The following is a 20,027-nucleotide window of genomic DNA, read 5'->3' as shown; positions in this document are numbered from 1 at the left end:
TAACCTTTTGCTGAAGCATGGTGTTTGACAAAAAAGTAATATACATATATCTGGGCAATCCCTCAAACTTTTCAGACAGGGTTTATTCTAACTACAATTATGCAAAATCTAAAAAATACAAACAATAAAGTACCATACATAAAGCATTTTTGAATAATTTAGCTGTAGTTACTACATCCATACATCCATCTATTTTCCAAACACTTATCTTGGTTACGGTCAAGGGGACCCTGGAGCCTATCCCAGGCAGCACCGGACACAAGGCTGGGGTATGCCCTGGATGGGATGCCAGTATGTCACAGAACATATACATACACAATCGTAGGGTGTTTCTCAATACAGAGAATGCAAAGATCGTACTTGTGTTTCTTGGCAAGGATGTTCTTGCCAACTTGCCTCTGAAGAACAAACTTGGTACGTAATCAGTCATGACATTGTTCCTTGTTAGTGAAAATGCGACTGATGCATCCTTAATTTTTGGGGCTGGGCAAGAACTACATCCTCCTTACTTTTGTTCCTGATTATTGGAATTGTAATTAAACAATGGAAAATCACATCAAGCGAGTACGTGAAAACACAAGAATGGTTGAGTATGCATATTGATAAACACCCATACACCCTAAATAACTGAAATACTCCAATTAACTGTTTGTCTTTGGATGGGAGGAACATGCAAACCCCCAATGCTGTTATTAGATTATCCATCCATCTTTCAACTGCTTATCCGGAATCAAGCAGCACAGGGCTGGGGTACACTCTGCATGAGACACCAGTAATTTGATTCTTACAGTGATAAAGCAGTATAGTGTTAGTGAAAACAGGAAAATTGGTTATTTACTAAAACAACTGCTATTCACAAAATAATTGGCTTATTTAAACATTTTGACTGCTTTCCTTTTCTTTACAGACGTATCTATAAAAGAATCAAAATAAGAAAATTATATTATATCAACAAAATACTGCAGGACTGTGAGAAGTTTGGACAAATTTGAACAATATGAAAATGTACAATGTAAATGAACAATCAAGTTTTACCGATGTCAGTAATATTGAATGATTAAAGGACAAGTTTGGACACAGCATCAATAGGCAGACATGTAAGAATGAAATATGAATTAAGCATTTCCCCCAACCGTAGACTAGTTAAGCTATTGGAAGATGGATGGATGGATGTGCATATAGTTATTCATAAACTTACTCTGCTTCCCTGAAATGGATGGATTTCTAAATTTATATAATTTTAAGTTTTTGGCAGTTGGTATTCAGGCTTTTATTCACATTATCGTATGCATTTGACAAGACTAGGAGTTAATCACAATCATAACTTAATAATGACATCAATGAATGTTCATCTTATTTACACTCTGTTCACCTCGTAAAACCTGAAAGAGAAGCACAGATGTCGATGTCAACTTTTACATAAAGCGTTTTTAAAAACAACACCTTTATAGGAACCAATAAACACATCTGAATTAAAAGGCAAAAAAAGAGTTATGAGTAAACAATAAAGCAATAATAAAATAAAAACATCAACTAAAAGCAATTATTTAAAAAATCTAAGTGAATTAAGCCAAGAAATAAAATAATGTAGGTGCAGTCCTCATCTGAAAAGGTTAGGTATTCCACAGTTTAGGTGTTGCCAAAGAAAAAGCACAATCACCCATTTTTTTCAGTGTCAGTGACCTTGCTGGGATGTAAGTATGTAAGACATCACAGATAAACAGACATACTTCTAGCACTTTCAAATAAACAGTAAAATCTTAAGATCAATTCTAAAATGGTATGGAAGCCGAAGAAGAGAGGCCAGGGCAGGAAAAATATGATCATGCTTACGTGTACGAGTTAAGAACCACATAGCGGTTGGTTAGTAGTTCAATTCCTGCTTTTTTCCTCATCATTGAGTCATACTTAAATGAGGATTTAAGCAATCTTAAGGTATGTTTCCAGGAAAGACATGTTGAGCCTTACCATGTGACTGCAAACCTCACATAAACCACACATAAAGCACCCTGGGACACATTGATTTTGACATGAGCGTTTCATACAGTAGTAATACTCACTTTCCCGAAGTTACGTGACACCTAGACTTCCGGCACACTCTACCAACTGTGTTACAAGGAAGAAACCAGAGTCAAGATCTGGGCACAAGCAGATGTATTTCAATCAATGGCATCTTTTCAAAGTAATATCCTGATAAGCTGATTTTAGTCTAGATCTCCTTTTGTCAGATCAGGGCCTGAGAATGATCCATATAACAGTTTGATGACAGTAGTGCCTGTAGTAATCTGTAAATAATGAGCAAAATAAAATTTGTCACATAAAGCAGTCCAACAATTCCAAATTCAATACTGGTTATTCCTATGACCCAGCTCTGGAACATGTCAACATCTGACTTAGATAACATTTAGGGTTATTTATCAAGCAGGTGTTTACTTATTCATCTAAAGTGAAAGCAGTCTACTTTGCAAGTGTACAACATATTGCAGATGGATTCTGAATGTATGCTGCCATCTACTGTCATATAATATAATTGCAATTGTAGAAACTGCAAAAAAATCATATATATATATATATATATATATATACACACACACACACACTGCTCAAAAAATTAAACAAACACTTTTTAATCAAAGTATAGCATCGAGTCAATTTAACTTCTGCGATATTGATCTAGTCCGTTAAGTAGCAATGGGGGCTGTTAATCGGTTTTAGCTGCATTGGTGTTAAAAAAGTTAACAACAGGTGCACTAGAGGGGCAACAATGAGATGACCCCCAAAACAGGAGTGGTTTAACAGGTGGAGGCCACTGACATTTTTCCCTCCTCCATTTTTTGCATTTGGCTACAGTCAGTTTCACTACTGGTAGCATGAGGTGATACCTGGACCCTACAGAGGTTACACAGGTAGTCCAACTCCTCCAGGATGGTGCATCAATATGTGCCATTGTCAGAAGGTTTACTGTGTCTCCCAGCCCAGTCTCAAGGCCATGGAGGACATTCCAGGAGATAGGCAGTTACTCTAGGAGAGATGAACAGGGCCATAGAAGGTCCTTAACCCATAAGTAGGACCAGTATCTGCTTCTTTATGCAAGGAGGAACAGGAAGAGCACTGCCAGAGCCCTACAAAATGACCTCCAGCAGGCCACTGGTGTGCATGTCTCTGAGCAAACAATCAGAAACAGACTTCATGAGGGTGGCCGGAGGGCCCAACGTCCACTAGTGGGCCCTGTGTTCACTGCCCAGGACCGTGGAGCTTGATGGACATTTGCCATAGAATACCAGAATTGGGAGGTCCACCACAGGCGCCCTGTGCTTTTCACAGATGAGAGCAGGTTCACCCTGAGCACATGTGACAGAAGTGAAAGGGTCTGGAGAAGCTGCGGAGAACATTATGCTGCCTGTGACATTGTTCAGCAAGACCATTTTGGTGGTGGGTCAGTGATGGTCTGGGGTGGCATATTCATGGAGGGACACACAGACCTCTACAGGCTAGACAACGACACCTTGACTGCCATTAGGTATCAGGATGAAATCCTTGGACCCATTGTCAGACCCTACGCTGGTGCAGTGGGTCCTGGGTTCCTCCTGGTGCACGACAATGCCCGGCCTCATGTGGCGAGAGTATGCAGGCAGTTCCTGGAGGATCAAGGAATGGATACCATTGACTGGCCCCCATGCTCGCCTGACCTAAATCCAATGGAACACCTCTGGGACATTATGTTTCATTCCATCCGACGCCACCAGGTTGCACCTCAGACAGTCCAGGAGCTCAGTGATGCCCTGGTTCAGATCTGAGAGGAGATCCCCCAGGACAGCATCCGTCGTCTCATTAGGAGCATGCCCCGACATTATCAGGCATGCCTACAAGCATGTGGGGGTCCCAACATTACCCCTGTCCTGCCCCGATCGTCCGCTCCTTCCGTGTGCCACGAGCCTTCGTTAACCTCGTGTGGGATCCCCATGTGATCAGTCCGCGTTTCAGTTTGTTTCCCCAGTCCGGTCATTGGGTGCGTTCGACTTGCTTACAGCGCTGACTTAAAGCAACGCATTCTGATCCTGACGCAATGCACTATGGTTAGATGCATTGCGACCTCTCACCCGGCTGCACAAACTGGAACCGCCTCCGTGATGACACACCTTTGCCCTTATTGGCTGAAGAGTTTAGTTTGTATCCCAGGCAGTTCCGATGCGTAATCTGATATTTCTCCCGAATATCACGTAAAGCAGTGAGAACTGGTTTTCAGTTAATTTACCTGGTAAAATAAAGTTTAAATAAATGACATAAATGCTCTAATAGTACACGTAATTTAATGGTTTATTTATTGTTAGTTACTGTAATGTTGCGCTGCTTTATTTGGTTAATCGTCCAGTCTGTGAAGAAGGCAATCAAGTAAGAATTGCATTGTAGTATGACTCATTTCCTGGCGCATACAATTTATATTAGGTCAGCGTTCACGGTTCGACTTCTGATATTCAGATCGAGTTCTAGGTCAAACTGGTTTCGAGTTCTAGTGAGTTCGAGAGCCGAGATACCACTGTATATGTGTGTGTGTGTGTGTGTGTATGTATATATATATATATATATATATATACACACTCACCTAAAGGATTATTAGGAACACCATACTAATACGGTGTTTGACCCCCTTTCGCCTTCAGAACTGCCTTAATTCTACGTGGCATTGATTCAACAAGGTGCTGAAAGCATTCTTTAGAAATGTTGGCCCATATTGATAGGATAGCATCTTGCAGTTGATGGAGATTTGTGGGATGCACATCCAGGGCACGAAGCTCCCATTCCACCACATCCCAAAGATGCTCTATTGGGTTGAGATCTGGTGACTGTGGGGGCCATTGTAGTACAGTGAACTCATTGTCATGTTCAAGAAACCAATTTGAAATGATTCGAACTTTGTGACATGGTGCATTATCCTGCTGGAAGTAGCCATCAGAGGATGGGTACATGGTGGTCATAAAGGGATGGACATGGTCAGAAACAATGCTCAGGTAGGCCGTGGCATTTAAACGATGCCCAATTGGCACTAAGGGGCCTAAAGTGTGCCAAGAAAACATCCCCCACACCATTACACCACCACCACCAGCCTGCACAGTGGTAACAAGGCATGATGGATCCATGTTCTCATTCTGTTTACGCCAAATTCTGACTCTACCATTTGAATGTCTCAACAGAAATCGAGACTCATCAGACCAGGCAACATTTTTCCAGTCTTCAACTGTCCAATTTTGGTGAGCTCGTGCAAATTGTAGCCTCTTTTTCCTATTTGTAGTGGAGATGAGTGGTACCCGGTGGGGTCTTCTGCTGTTGTAGCTCATCCGCCTCAAGGTTGTGCGTGTTGTGGCTTCACAAATGCTTTGCTGCATACCTCGGTTGTAACGAGTGGTTATTTCAGTCAAAGTTGCTCTTCTATCAGCTTGAATCAGTCGGCCCATTCTCCTCTGACCTCTAGCATCAACAAGGCACTTTCGCCCACAGGACTGCCGCATACTGGATGTTTTTCCCTTTGCACACCATTCTTTGTAAACCCTAGAAATGGTTGTGCGTGAAAATCCCAGTAACTGAGCAGACTGTGAAATACTCAGATAATAATCCTTTAGGTGAGTGTGTATATATATATATATATATATATATATATATATATATATATATATATATATAGATAGATAGTATTTAAATGTACAATACATACATTGCATAGCAAATAAATTCATGAAGTGAATGAACTACATGTTGCTCGCAATGCTCTCCATTAAAGAGAATTGTTGCATAAACACTCCTGAGTTTTGTGCAATGTAAGTAATGCAAGCTTGAAGTTGTTGAATGTATTTATAACCTTTATGGAACCTAACTATTATTTGCCTTTTCCAGGGTCTGTTTAAAGTGCTGCTGAATTTATGTCTAGAAATTATAAATTAATTGAAAATATGTTCCATATTAGTACTTCATTCTACTAACAGGGTATGTCGATGTAATCATAGTTTATCATTAGTATTCCAGATTAGTACTCACACGTCATCACTGCAATTCCCATCAGGAAGAGCACCGCAGCCACAAATAACCCCACATGCCGAAGGGAACTGTAATCTGAGCAAGATATAAATTGAAATATTTTTGATGTTTGTTAAAATACATAGGTTTAATCAAACAAGCAGCAGACTCATTAAAAATGAAACATTTTCAGTTAGGAATGCTCAAGGAATAAGTTACCATGAATAAAAGATCAAATTACCGTAAACAAAAGCTGCATCATGGTCGCCATCTGTGAAAAACAAGCTATACTTATATACATGTATTTAAAAATGTGCAACAAATAACAGAGAACAATAAGCATGCACCCCCGTGGCCCCCCCAAATACCTGTGCTATTTGGGTCTAAAGCAAATGTATTATTTTTATTACTATTATTTTTATTTATATAGGAGGGCTAAAATTTTGTGCGCTGGCTACTGGCAAAACACAAACATACATTTTCTAGATGGGACTCTAACATGGCTGTGCAAGGTGGTCGAGTCTCTTCAGTTGGTAAAAAGCGAAGTTGCCGGCACAAAAAAAACAAACTTCTGGAAGCAAGACAGTCTAAACAAGAAATAAGAGCGAGTTGCATATTTGTAAAAACTGCAATATGTGACTGCAAAGCACTGCATAAATAACATGGGGTTTCAATTGTCCTTTGCTTCTTAATGCTAGGAGGCCACAATCTGCCCCCCGGTTGAAATGGTTTAGAATGGCCACTGTTTGGGATTAAACTATTAATAGTACTATACAAATTAAATAGATTGGTACGGAGATGATCAGTATAAACTACATTACCCATAGCATACATGGGTGCTTTAGGCTTTTGTGCAATGTCCACTTAAACTAAATGCAGGATTTGATCTCTTTATTCATATGATATATAATGAAAAGCAAAATACAGTGTATTACCATTTAACTTTTACTGTACAAATTTTAAAAGTTGAGAAATTGCCATAAATAGACCACGAAGGAGTTGCAGCAGTACTTTATGCTTTCTATTTATATATTTTACTGAGCTATAGTATATACCACTTGGTACTGTACCCCAGTGACCTTACATAAGACAAGAGGGTATGGAAAATGAAGGGATGGACTTGGTACTGTCCAGGATTTAATCAAAAACATATTTAGCTATTAATTAAGTATAAGCCATCACCCACGTAATCAACAAAAAGTTGAGCTGAATTAAAAATAAGCATGTGCTGCCTTACCATTATTTGCTATGTTTGCTGTTTCATTCGTCATTTTTGCTTTAATGTTCATGGAAAAAAGAAAAACAACATTTACATTCATTTATTTAGCAGATGCTTTTTACCAAAGCAATGGACAAGTAAGAATGCAGGTTCAGCCAGTCCCTATAGCAGTTAGAATTATGAGCCTTGCACAGAGGCCCAACGGAAAAATCATCCTGCCGACCAGAGGACTTGAACTGACAATCTTCCGATCACAAGCACACAGTCCTGACCTGAGTCTCACACCAGCCTGAGTCATGGACCAACTGTAGTGTGATTTTATGCAATATGAAAGACTGCCCTTTAAAATGTGTCTGTTCAAGAGATCTTTTACCTGGCACAGTTAGCCCTGGTGGTGTTAGAATACTTTCAGTGTTCATTTCCTCAGGGGAAGTATTTAATTCTGTCCCAGATCCAGAATCCTTCTCATTTTCTTGGGAAAAAGATAAATGCAAAATGACATTATAAAACACTCTCATGTTGTAATATCATCATAAATCTAAAGGATTTTAAGTTCCAGATTTTATTCATGATAATACATTTTGTGTCTGGCTACCCCAGTACATTTATTTAAAATGAGACTGTACAAGAATGTTACCTCTGACATTAATTGCTTTAATCTTGAGAACAATAACAAGGATGAGATCAGATGTCATTACCTGTAAATGATGCAATGGTGATCCGTGTAGTTTGGTCAGACAAAGTAGGACTTGAGGAACTGAAAGGTTCCATAACACAAGCTGTTAAGAACAAACAAAGCAATGAATAATCTTGGGCAATATTATTTATTGAACAAAATTCTAACATTTTCATTGCCTCCTATGTATTCCATCATTACATGTTTAACAGTTTAATCACGTTCTATATTTGCATATTTTCATGGCTGGATCTAGAAGTGGGAAAACTTCTGCTCTGCCCTCCGAATTGGTGTACGTTATTCTGCGCCATCATAATCTGCCGATCGCGTTTATATCTTTCATCATCAGAATGTCCTGATTTCCGATTTGCTGATTGGACAGAATAAATAACGGCGACGCCCCAACTGCGATACTCTGTGGAGCAAGATTGTGGGGAAAGATTATTACCTTATTCTTATTAAAGCTTATTCTTGTTAAAAATGATCTTTTGTTGTTGTAGTTTGTTGGATAAGGATAGTTGCTTGTGTTTTAGTTTATCAGATAGTTTATTAGACCCTCAATCTGCAGATTTGGTAACTGCGGTCTGTAAACGGCGGTTTACTACAACTCAAAAATATTAAGTGGAAAATCCAAAAATAAAGTTTTAATAAGCTTTAAATTCCACCTCATTCTGCCTAGCCTTTCCACCTCATCCTGCCTACATAATACAGCAGAACCTTGGAACTCGAACGCCTCGGACATCGAACAGGTCTGTTGATTTTTTTCGAGTTGTACCTCGACTGAAATCGTGAAAGTCAACCTTTCCTGCTAAACCTTGTATGGGGCGAGACGCATTCAAGTCTACCAATTCGGACCTCAAACAGGTCGGTGATAGCAGCAGTGATAGCAGCAAATTGAAGAGGAAAGAGTAGCTGCAGAACTTAAAAATTTAATTACAGCAAGACTTTGAAGTTGATGCACGTGTGTCTGTTCTCGCTTCGGAGTAAGAGATTGTAATTTACGTTTATTGTATGTCTGCTTTTTCCTGCCCGTATTAGTTTTATATCGATTGTCAATCCTTTTTATCATTAGCTAGGTAGATAAGTCTGAATAGGCAATCACTTGGGGGTCTGGAAGGGGTTAAATTCATTTAAAATATTTCTTATGGGGAAATTCGACTTGGAACTCAACCAAATCGCAACTTGATCAGCCTTCTGGAATCAGTTCATGTTCCAAGGTACCACTGCACAATTTAATGGTTTTATTATTAGTTATGGGTGTATTCATTCTAATGAAAAGGCCCATATTACTCTTCATCTAGTAAACGATACTTTCCGAATTTGCGCTTGCCCATTGAAATGAATGGAGCTGATTTCGCTGCTGAGTTGTAGGCCTTACCTAGTTGGACAGACTGACATCGTTTGTCTCAGTGCACCTTACGGATCACATGCAATTCCATCACAAAGTTGAAAAAAACTTTATTTATTATTCTTCCGTAAATTTCGGCAATTAATGCAGGTCGTAACGTAGTGTGCACCCAGGATCTATATATCAAAAGTTAGTCCTTGATGGTGTGAGGTGTGCTATTACTTTTCTTGGCATTTCGCGTTACCATGGCAACACTATTCACAATCAAACATACTACAAATCCCATAGGAATGTATTGAATTCTAACTTTTGCTATTGTTAGCCTATACCTAACTACTGGAACTTCTTATGGCATTGCCATTGAAAACCAGGTGAAGAGCAATATGGGCCTTTTCATTGAAATGAATAGGCCCATAATAAGTAGAAGCAAGGCTCCTCCCCAATCCACAAACACCACGACCCACATACACTTGAAACTACCTAGTACTTGAAACTACCTAAAATGTAGCAACCACATAGTAATGCCTAGCAACACCCTAGCAACCACATAGAAACCAGCTAGTAACACCCTAGCAATGCTTACTGACAGCTTAGCAACCATTTAGGAACATCCTAGCAACAACCTGGCAATGCCTAGCAACCAACTAGCAACACCATAGTCACGCCTACCAGAAACCTAGCAACCACCTAGCAACGCCTATCAACACCATAGCAAACACCTAGCAACACCCTAGCAACCACTTAGCAACACCTAGCAACCCCCTACAAACACCCTAGCAACACCTACCGACACCCTAGCAACCACCTAGAAACCACCTAGCAGCACCCTAGCAACCACCTAGCAAAGCCTAGCAACCACCTAGCAACGCCTATCAGCCACCTAGCAACCAGCTACTGAAACGCTAGCAACGTCTTCCAACACCCTTCCAAACACCTAGCAACACCCTAGCAACTAGCTAGCAATGCCTATCAATCACCTAGCTACCAACACCCTAGCAACCAGCTACTAACACCCTAGCAATACCTTCCAACACCCTAGCAACCACCTAGCAACACACTAGCAACGCCAACCGACACCCTAGCAACCACCTAGCAATGCCTAGCAACCACCTAGAAACACCCTAGCAAGGCCTAGCAACACCCTAGGAACACCTACCAACACCCTAGCAACCACATAGCAACCACCTAGCAACACCATACAAACCGCTTTATTAGGAATACCAGCACAGACCAGCCACTTCAATAGGAAAACCAGTTCTTCCTGGGTCAGCAGAATAGGCCCATCTCAAAATTTCTTCAGGAATTTTCGTTCTAGTTATTGTTGATGTTGTCTTACCGTGTGTAATTTATAAATGGAACTTTATTATGGGTATGTATGTACACGAAAAGCACGTTATTTATAGTGTTCGCTACTATCCTTGGATTCGGCAATCCTAGATAGGTTTTGGAACATATCCCCTGTGGGTATGGGGGCACGACTATAACATTTGACAGTTTGCTAATGTTGATGGCAGCACCATGGGACGTGTCCCCCTCACATTTCATAAATATTCGTTTGGACCCCCCCCCCCCCCCACATTTAACATAAAATATTATGTTTCTATTGCTTCATGAAAGAATCCATTCCACTTCATCGATATGAGAATACACATACTGATCGAATTTTCCCCATAAGAAATAATGGAAAACCAATTAATTGGTTCCCGGCCCCAAAAAGTTACACCTAAATATGTTTTTTTAGAATTTAAACAAAAAATGAACCGAAAAGTTGAGACCATTCTTTTTAAAAAAACAAATCTGCATTTTTAAATTCTGGTTTAATTATAGTTCTGCTGGCAGAAACCTATGCTGAGCAGCAGGTTGCTTCCAGGTCAAAATTTAAGACAGCAGTACACAAGAATAAGGTGAAGCAGGAGACAGTGTGAACACCCAGAAACCAGCCAGGTAAAGGGCAGAAGCAACTTTCTAATGGCAGAGATGACTGTTAACTAATCCAGTAGTTTCTTATGAATCATAGGATGACATCAAGTGACCTTCAAATGGAATGAGAAACATTAAGTGCAGGTGTGAAGTGCACTGCTAGGACAGTTCATATCAGACTCCTAGAAGCAGGACTGAAGTGTTGCCATAAAGCAAGGAAGAGACCCTTCATTAATGGGAAACAAGGAAGAGTAAGGCTGCAATTTGCAAAAAAATTAATATATTATTCACAGATGCATACCTATAAATTGAGAAATGAGTGAAACAAAATATTGTGCTGTGGTCTCTTAATTTTTTCCACAGCTGTGAGTGTGTGTGTGTATATATATATATATATTTATACACACACACACACACACACACAATCATATATAATAGACCTCTCCTTAATTTTAAATAAGCAGTTTGTAAATACAGTGGTACCTCAGAACTCGAATTTAATCCGTTCAGAACTCCGGATCGAATCCTAAAAAGTTCGAGTTGTGATCGAATGTGTAAAGTTAAAAAAAACAATGTGTCCTGCCCTGATCGTCCCCACTCGGCACGACAATATTATTATAATTAAATGTATTTATGGTTTATTATTTTATGATATTAAAATAATTAATTAGAAATCTTTATTTTTATATGTATTTTATTATTAAATAATTATTACTGATCATTGTCTAAATGTATTTTTACTGTCTAAATATACTGTATGTATTCAGCTAGTATAAACATGCACGATGCTCTCACAGCGAATGCGAGGCTGAGACTGAAGCGTTACCCTTTGTTTCTGATGAGAGACGAGCCGCGGGACTCATTTCCCCGCGTGTACAAGTTATCTTAGGTCGGCGTTCACGGTTTGACTTCTGACATTCAGATTGAGTTCTGGTTGGTTCGACTTTTAAGAAATTCGAGTTCTGATGAGTTCGAGAACTGAGGTACCACTGTAATTATATTATGCAATACATTACGTTATACACTGCATTTTTTTTCAAACACAATACATATAATGCATGACCAAACGGTAAAACAGGGTGGACACACATTACTTCTCTTTCCTTCTGGGATCAATAAAGTGCATCTTATAAAGTGCATCAATAAACTACATATATACAGTCTCAAAATACCTCCCAGAACAGACTATGGCTGGAAAATATATCACTTTAGTGAAAAGCTATAGGCTTTTCCATAGTTAAATGGAAAAAGAAGAATGATTATGCATGACTCACCCACAAACATCATCGACAAACATAAATAAAGTCTCAACTGTATCTGAAAAAGGGTCAACAGAGAAAAATGAACAAACAAAATCGTACAGTCCAAGTTTAGGTTCAGAATAAACAATTGCTCAATATTTTTTTTTTATGTTATATAATTTTATGTTATATAATTTTATATTTTACTCTTACAATAGATGACATGGATGCAAATCAGATAACCACAAAATATTTTCCAGTCATGTTTTAATCGTATGATACCATAACATAATACTGCAAAACCTAACAAGCCCACATTGTTTAACATGGATTTGTAATTCTTCATCACAAATTCCCACTTTGGTACATGATTCGCTCATTAATCAGTATTATTCCTTGATCTCTGAGCATATGGCAAGCGCCATTTGCAATTCATGAGGCCTGCTGGGTCCTTCTACTTACTCCTCCTGAATTATCCCATAGCTTCTTCTAACCCATGGACTCTAAGGGCCTCTCATACATTGTACACTGTGGGTCAGTCCGTATGAGAGCCCTCTTACCTTGACCCTCATCCTGAATCTCATTCCCAGCCGTTGGTCTGCAGCAGTACTTCAGCTCCCAGCACTTCTGTCAGTCATGTGCATTGTAAGCGTGTGGCTTCCTTACTTCCTGTCTGCTTCAACAGTGCTTATTGGTGCACCCCCCCTCCCTTCGACTTTGGTTTTTTTCTCTCTTCCGCCTTTAGCTAACTCTTCCTCCTAGCACACAACCGGAATACAAGACACAACTTCAGTGCAAAATCAATAATTACAGGGCTGCAAGTTTTATTACATATTACCTTGTTTAAATATGTATCCCATATACATATGCATATATTAAACATCTTTAAGAATAACAAAACATTTTTTGTGATTTAAGTTCAGCACAATAATGGTTCCATTGTATTTCTCTCATATAAAAGAGCCATTGAATTCACACTGAGCAGAAAACAAAATGCAAGCCAATTGTAAGCATATTAACCCACTGAATCAGTCTTCTTCAGGATGCCGCACAATGCTTGGTATCCAAGGCAGGAGCTGTGTCATGCACCACCAAGAAAGCATCAAAATGGAAAGCACCTGTTTTGAAAGAACAGAAGGAAATTGTGGTAAGAAAATGACCAAGAATGGCGTGCTTGCATAAAATCCGCTAAGATCATATTTCATTTACGTGGCTCAAAGTGCAGCAGCTTTAAGCAACCCACACATGATGGGCCTGGTTCTAGTGTGCCACAATGGACAATGTGTTATATTCACAAACTTAAACAGAAGCACCAGTCTCTTCAACATAAGCAGAGGTGGACTGGGCCAGCTTAGCCCAGGCCATGTTTATACTGAACTTGTTTAACTCCAATTATCTCCAACAAGTGCTTCAGCAAACCCACATGTGTCTGTGCTCTTTCATGGCTTTGTGAAATGTTTTTGCCTGGATCACAAGATGTGCCTGCTCAATTTATGATGGGCCCTGAAATATTTCCCACTATATATGTAGTATGTTACATGTAAATTATGCCACATTGTCTGAATTTTTTATTGGAATGCCCTAGTAATGTTATATCAAACTGGCAGCATATTAACATGGCACAAATATGAATACATAAGAATTTTTACTTTATCATAATCTATTGTTATTGTAACTGTAGAGCAGTTGTTCTCCCATCCGGAGCATTTCTCCACTCTGCTATAGCCATTTGCCTGGAAACTAGAATTGGTTACCTTGGTTTTTTTTTTGGACACCATGGTTCATGCATGCAAACAAATCTATAACCCAACAGGTACCTTTTATAGTGTTTATATATATATATATATATATATACACTCACCTAAAGGATTATTAGGAACACCTGTTCAATTTCTCATTAATGCAATTATCTAATCAACCAATCACATGGCAGTTGCTTCAATGCATTTAGGGGTGTGGTCCTGGTCAAGACAATCTCCTGAACTCCAAACTGAATGTCAGAATGGGAAAGAAAGGTGATTTAAGCAATTTTGAGCGTGGCATGGTTGTTGGTGCCAGACGGGCCGGTCTGAGTATTTCACAATCTGCTCAGTTACTTGGATTTTCACGCACAACCATTTCTAGGGTTTACAAAGAATGGTGTGCAAAGGGAAAAACATCCAGTATGCGGCAGTCCTGTGGGCGAAAATGCCTTGTTGATGCTAGAGGTCAGAGGAGAATGGGCCGACTGATTCAAGCTGATAGAAGAGCAACTTTGACTGAAATAACCACTCGTTACAACCGAGGTATGCAGCAAAGCATTTGTGAAGCCACAACACGCACAACCTTGAGGCGGATGGGCTACAACAGCAGAAGACCCCACCGGGTACCACTCATCTCCACTACAAATAGGAAAAAGAGGCTACAATTTGCACGAGCTCACCAAAATTGGACAGTTGAAGACTGGAAAAATGTTGCCTGGTCTGATGAGTCTTAATTTCTGTTGAGACATTCAAATGGTAGAGTCAGAATTTGGCGTAAACAGAATGAGAACATGGATCCATCATGCCTTGTTACCACTGTGCAGGCTGGTGGTGGTGGTGTAATGGTGTGGAGGATGTTTTCTTGGCACACTTTAGGCCCCTTAGTGCCAATTGGGCATCGTTTAAATGCCACGGCCTACCTGAGCATTGTTTCTGACCATGTCCATCCCTTTATGACCACCATGTACCCATCCTCTGATGGCTACTTCCAGCAGGATAATGCACCATGTCACAAAGCTCGAATAATTTCAAATTGGTTTCTTGAACATGACAATGAGTTCACTGTACTAAAATGGCTCCCACAGTCACCAGATCTCAACCCAATAGAGCATCTTTGGGATGTGGTGGAACGGGAGCTTCGTGCCCTGGATGTGCATCCCACAAATCTCCATCAACTGCAAGATGCTATCCTATCAATATGGGCCAACATTTCTAAAGAATGCTTTCAGCACCTTGTCGAATCAATGCCACGTAGAATTAAGGCAGTTCTGAAGGCAAAAGGGGGTCAAACACCGTATTAGTATGGTGTTCCTAATAATCCTTTAGGTGAGTGTGTATATATATATATATATAGACGTGATGGAACTCGGAAATTCTGAGTTGAGTGACGAGAGAAAAACGAACGCACCATTAGACTCCAGCGGAGACGCGCTTGTTTTGTAACCCGCCTGTCCTGCCTGACCCGCCTGCCCAGCCTGCGGTCCCTGCAGCTGCCGCCGCTCTGCCTGCGGTCCCTACAGCTGTCGCCGCTCTGCCTGCGGCACCGCCCGAGGTGCCCGCGGCTGCGCCCCCTGCTGGTCGCGTGATGGCGGCGCCCGCCGAGGCGCCCCCTGCTGGCCGCGTGATGGTGGCGCCCCCTGCTGGCCGCGTGATGGAGGCGCCCCCTGCTGGCCGCGTGATGGAGGCGCCCCCTGCTGGCCGCGTGATGGAGGCGCCCCCTGCTGGTCGCGTGACGGCGGCGCCTGCCGAGGCGCCCCCTGCTGGCCACGTGACGGCAGCGCCCGCCGAGGCGCCCCCTCCTGGCCGCACGCCCGAGGTGCCCGCAGAGGCGCCCCCTGCTGGTCGCGTGACGGCGGCGCCCCCTCCTGGCCGCACGCCCGAGGTGCCCGCAGAGGCGCCCCCTGCTGGTCATGTGACTGCGGTGCCCGCCGAGGCGCCCCTTGCTGGTCACACGCCCACGGCCCTGCCTGAGGCCGCCGCTCTGCCCGCGGCCCTGTCTGAGGCCGCCGCTCTGCCTGTCCAGCCCTGCTCGTTGGTCCCGCCTGCTCCAGACCCGCCTGTTCCCGTCCTGCCCGCAGCTCTGGCTGCACCACCTGCTGCAGCTGCCGCCGCTCTGGCTGCATGTCCGCGGCACCCGCCGAGGCACCCCCTGCTGGCCGCAGGTCCGCAGCACCTCTTGAGGCCGCCGCTCTTCCCACGGCACCTCCTGATGCCGCCACTCTTCCCGCGGCAGCGCCCGTCCAGCCCGGCTCTCCTGTCCTGCCCGTCTAGCCCGGCTCTCCTGTCCTGCCCGTCTAGCCCGGCTCTCCTGTCCTGTCCGGCTCGCCCGTCCTGACTGCGGCTCTGGCTGCACCGCCCACGGCCCTGGCTGCACCGCCTGCAGCCACGCCTGCTGCCTCACTGGAGGCCCTAACTCCAGCCCTGGTCCCAGTCCCCGAGGAGGTCCCAGACAGACCAACCACCGCTCCTTCCTCCTTGGAAGAGGAGGAGCTCGAGTGGGACCCCTCGGGGACCTCCCTAATGACTCCTCTTCCCTCGCCCAAGCGCGGTCAAGCCCGACTGGAACCCCACCTTGTCGGTGTCCCGGAAAGGGAGAGGACATAGGCGCAGGGGTCGGGTCCCGCCCGCCCTGCCCCCCGGCTCGCCTGCGGTCCCCCGGGCTCCTGCTCGGCGGTCGCCTGCGGGTCCCCCGTCGTCGCCTCGTCGGCCACCTGTGGTCCCACCTCCGACGCCTCGGCGGCCGCCTGCGGGTTCCCCCACTCCGACTCGTTGCTCGCCTGCAGGTCTCCCCGCTCTGGCTCATCGGTGGACGGCGCCTCCGCCTGCTGTGGCTGTGCAGTCGCCTGTTGCGGCTTACCCTCCCTCCTTGCCTTCGCCGTGTCCCCCTCTGCTCCCTCCTTGCCTTCGCTGGTGCCCCCTCCAGCTTCCTTCTCTGCCCCTCTGTTGGTCCCTCCGGTTACCTCCTCTGCCCCGTCATTGTCCCCTCCGGCTCCTACCTCGTGGTCGCCCGGGGGCCCTCCGACTTCGGCCGCTTGGTCGCCCGCGGCTCCTCCTGCTGCCGCCTTTCGCCCCCTGGGTTTCCCTTGGGCTCCCCTGGTTCCTCCTCCCTTTCCCTTTCTGCCTCCTGTCTCTGCTCCTCCTCCCTCTGTGTCTCCTCCGTTCCCTCCTCGTCCCTTTGTACCTCCTGTCTCTGCTCCTCGTCCCCCTCTGGTTCCTTCGTTCACTCCTGGCCCTTTTGTTCCGCCTGTCGGTGTTCCCCCGGTGTCTCCCTTCCCAGTCTGTCTGTCCGCGTTCCCCGTCCTTTGTCAGGTTTTGTCTTGGTTTTTGCCCCTTTGCTTGTTTTGTGTTTCTGTTCTGTTCCCGGTCCCTCGTTGATGTTTTTGCTCTTGTTTTCAAGGTCCTTGTCTCGTCCGTCGCCTCCCCTGAGGCGCACCCGGAGTGCACGCCTTTGGGGAGGGGTTCTGTCATGTCCAGCTCCGTCTGATCCTTGTGTGTGCCACGCCCACCTCGTTACCTCGTGTTAATCCCCGATTGTGATCACCTGTTACCTGTTATTTCGGCTTGTTTCATGTATTTAGTCCACGTCTGAGTATGTCTCGTCAGATCCGTCATTGCGTTGTCCTGTTGTTCGTGGATGTCTGCCTTACCCTGCTCAGTAAAACCCCTGTTTACCCGCATCACCGTCTCTGCTTGCCTGCTTCTCCGCTTGCCCGCTCCACGCACCCTGACAATTAGGTTCACCAGATCTGTGCTCGTTCTTTCATGTATCAGCACTGACTAGGATGAAGTGACACGATTAAATTCCCCCATGATAAATTTTACTGAGTGGGGAGGGAAGGGTTTGCCCACGATAAATACAGCAGTATAATGAAAATATTATCCACTTGTCAGTGGTTTTAATATTATGATTGATTGGTGAGTATTTATTTAGTCCACTATCTATAATGATATAAATCATAAATCATTTTCTAAATCGGATTTTGATTTTCTTTGCATGTTTTTGGACCCACTATGCTGACATAGTAGACACAAAAAATGGCCAACAAAGCCTGTAACCCATAAAGGTTAAATGCTACAGATGTTCTTTGTATCATCATGCCAGCAAGGTACAAACCGGATTCCAAAAAAGTTGGGACACTAAACAAATTGTGAATAAAAACTGAATGCAATGATGTGGAGATGGCAAATGTCAATATTTTATTCAGAATAGAACATAAATCACGGAACTAAAGTTTAAACTGAGAAAATGTATCATTTTAAGGGAAAAATATGGTGATTAAAAATTTCACGGTGTCAACAAATCCCAAAAAAGTTGGGACAAGTAGCAATAAGAGGCTGGAAAAAGTAAATTTGAGCATAACGAAGAGCTGGAAGACCAATTAACACTAATTAGGTCAATTGGCAACATGATTGGGTATAAAAAGAGCTTCTCAGAGTGGCAGTGTCTCTCAGAAGCCAAGATGGGTAGAGGATCACCAATTCCCACAATGTTGCGCAGAAAGATAGTGGAGCAATATCAGGAAGGTGTTACCCAGCGAAAAATTGCAAAGACTTTGCAGTTATCATCATCAACTGTGCATAACATCATCCGAAGATTCAGAGAATCTGGAACAATCTCTGTGCGTGGACCAGAATATTCAAATGTTTGTTTGGAGGGATGGAAATTGAGTTTGCATTTTGAGATTCGAATATTCGGGGGGGGGGGGGGGGGGGTTGGGGAAACACGTGACATCGATCCCTGCAAAACGGTTCTCATTCGCGCTTAAATGACTAGCCCTTGCGGCAACGCCAACATCGTGATTTACTCATGGGCGTAAATTTCATTTAACAGTAGGGGGGGACAATAAATATAAAATTTCTCATGAGCAATTTTTGAAGGGGACACAAATAATACAGTCACATTGTACTTATAAAGATATGTCCCCACAATGAAAAACTTTGCTTCTATCATTATTATTGTAGCATGGAGACTGCGTCATTATGGTTATTTTCAAAGTTTTTCTCAGATTCAATGACAAAGCAGATTTTTCTTCAAAACTATTTATTGCATTGTTTGGTATGTTGTTTACAGTCAAGCCATCAACATACAATAAAATTTAAACATGACTGTTTAAATGCATAATAGATATTGATTAAACAAAAAAAATACAGTGGGGTCAGTTCGGACGTAGCACAGTGCTCATTTAGTAAATGCACAGCTACACAATATGCTAATTGTGGCCGTTAATGTTAAGTTAACATTATGCCAAGTCGTCACAAATAAAACAATGCATGGAAAACGGCTTTGGCGTGTTAGTTGCAGTGCACTATGCAACAAGCTATTGTAAACAAGCTAACAATAACTAGATAAGTAATATTTTAATCGCTAATATAGCAGATTCGTGGAAAATTACATCGGTAATCAGCATTTTTGCCGCAACTAATTTATGAATGAGTCTGCATCAACTACATTAAAGAGAATATTATTTAAAGTGAATAAAATACCCTACTTACTGGAGTTCAACATTAATTGAGCCGCAGCCACACACCTGATTCGTGTGTGTAGAGTAGGTGAGATGACCTGGGAAAGCCCACAAGAGTGTCCAGCTGCAGACGCCTGTAGAGTGGAGCTCCACCGGAAATACGTCTCCTCCACAGGAAATACGTGATTTTAAACACGTGACATGGAATTATTTTTACATGCCTGTGTTGACCAGCGGGGCCTCCGGGTTAATGCTGTCTGTTATGAGAAAGATTAAATTACTGGCACATGAGTGTGTTGATTGATTTTTTTTTAATTTAATTCTGTTTGTTGTTGCTGTCTAAATAAATTTAGCAGTTGATTGAATATAATTGTTACATGTTGATCATCATTTATACAACACATACAGGG

General features: G+C 42.7%; 1 protein-coding gene across 3 annotated transcripts; it reads right to left on the bottom strand.

Annotated features, from left to right (window-relative positions):
• Nucleotides 1-62: 62 nt before the first annotated feature.
• Nucleotides 63-19,768, bottom strand: fxyd5 (FXYD domain containing ion transport regulator 5). 3 transcript variants are annotated; one of them, XR_011993001.1, is made up of 11 exons: nt 19,649-19,768; nt 13,438-13,531; nt 12,974-13,171; nt 12,447-12,489; nt 7,927-8,007; nt 7,602-7,700; nt 7,247-7,285; nt 6,251-6,280; nt 6,031-6,105; nt 2,061-2,285; nt 63-1,382 (listed from the first exon to the last, which is right to left on the bottom strand). XR_011993001.1 is itself a non-coding variant. In XM_072716465.1 (11 exons), the coding sequence occupies exons 3-11, from the start codon at nt 12,995-12,997 to the stop codon at nt 1,358-1,360; spliced, it is 462 nt and encodes a 153-aa protein (XP_072572566.1). In that variant the 5' UTR covers nt 12,998-13,171; nt 13,438-13,531; nt 19,649-19,763; the 3' UTR covers nt 63-1,357. The 3 variants fall into 3 exon arrangements, 2 of the variants coding, with proteins under 2 accessions (XP_072572566.1, XP_072572567.1); XM_072716465.1 differs by having other exon boundaries at nt 2,061-2,106; nt 19,649-19,763; XM_072716466.1 differs by having other exon boundaries at nt 2,061-2,106; nt 19,684-19,701.
• Nucleotides 19,769-20,027: the final 259 nt, after the last annotated feature.

This window comes from Paramormyrops kingsleyae, chromosome 9 (genome assembly GCF_048594095.1).
Source record: "Paramormyrops kingsleyae isolate MSU_618 chromosome 9, PKINGS_0.4, whole genome shotgun sequence".
NCBI classification, from domain to species: domain Eukaryota; kingdom Metazoa; phylum Chordata; class Actinopteri; order Osteoglossiformes; family Mormyridae; genus Paramormyrops; species Paramormyrops kingsleyae.
Note: the sequence above shows the minus strand (reverse complement) of the source record. Positions and strands in the feature narration are given on the sequence as shown.

Bases quoted from the DNA above. Each gene is read 5' to 3' on its own strand.
- fxyd5 (XM_072716465.1), bottom strand. From the start codon at position 12,997: ATGAGATTCAGGATGAGGGTCAAG. The intron at 12,490-12,973 runs GTAAGAGGGCTC...ACCCTTTTTCAG, and splicing joins GATTCAGGATGAGGGTCAAG to ATACAGTTGAGACTTTATTT. The intron at 6,106-6,250 runs GTAATTTGATCT...TATCTTGCTCAG, and splicing joins TGATGCAGCTTTTGTTTACG to ATTACAGTTCCCTTCGGCAT.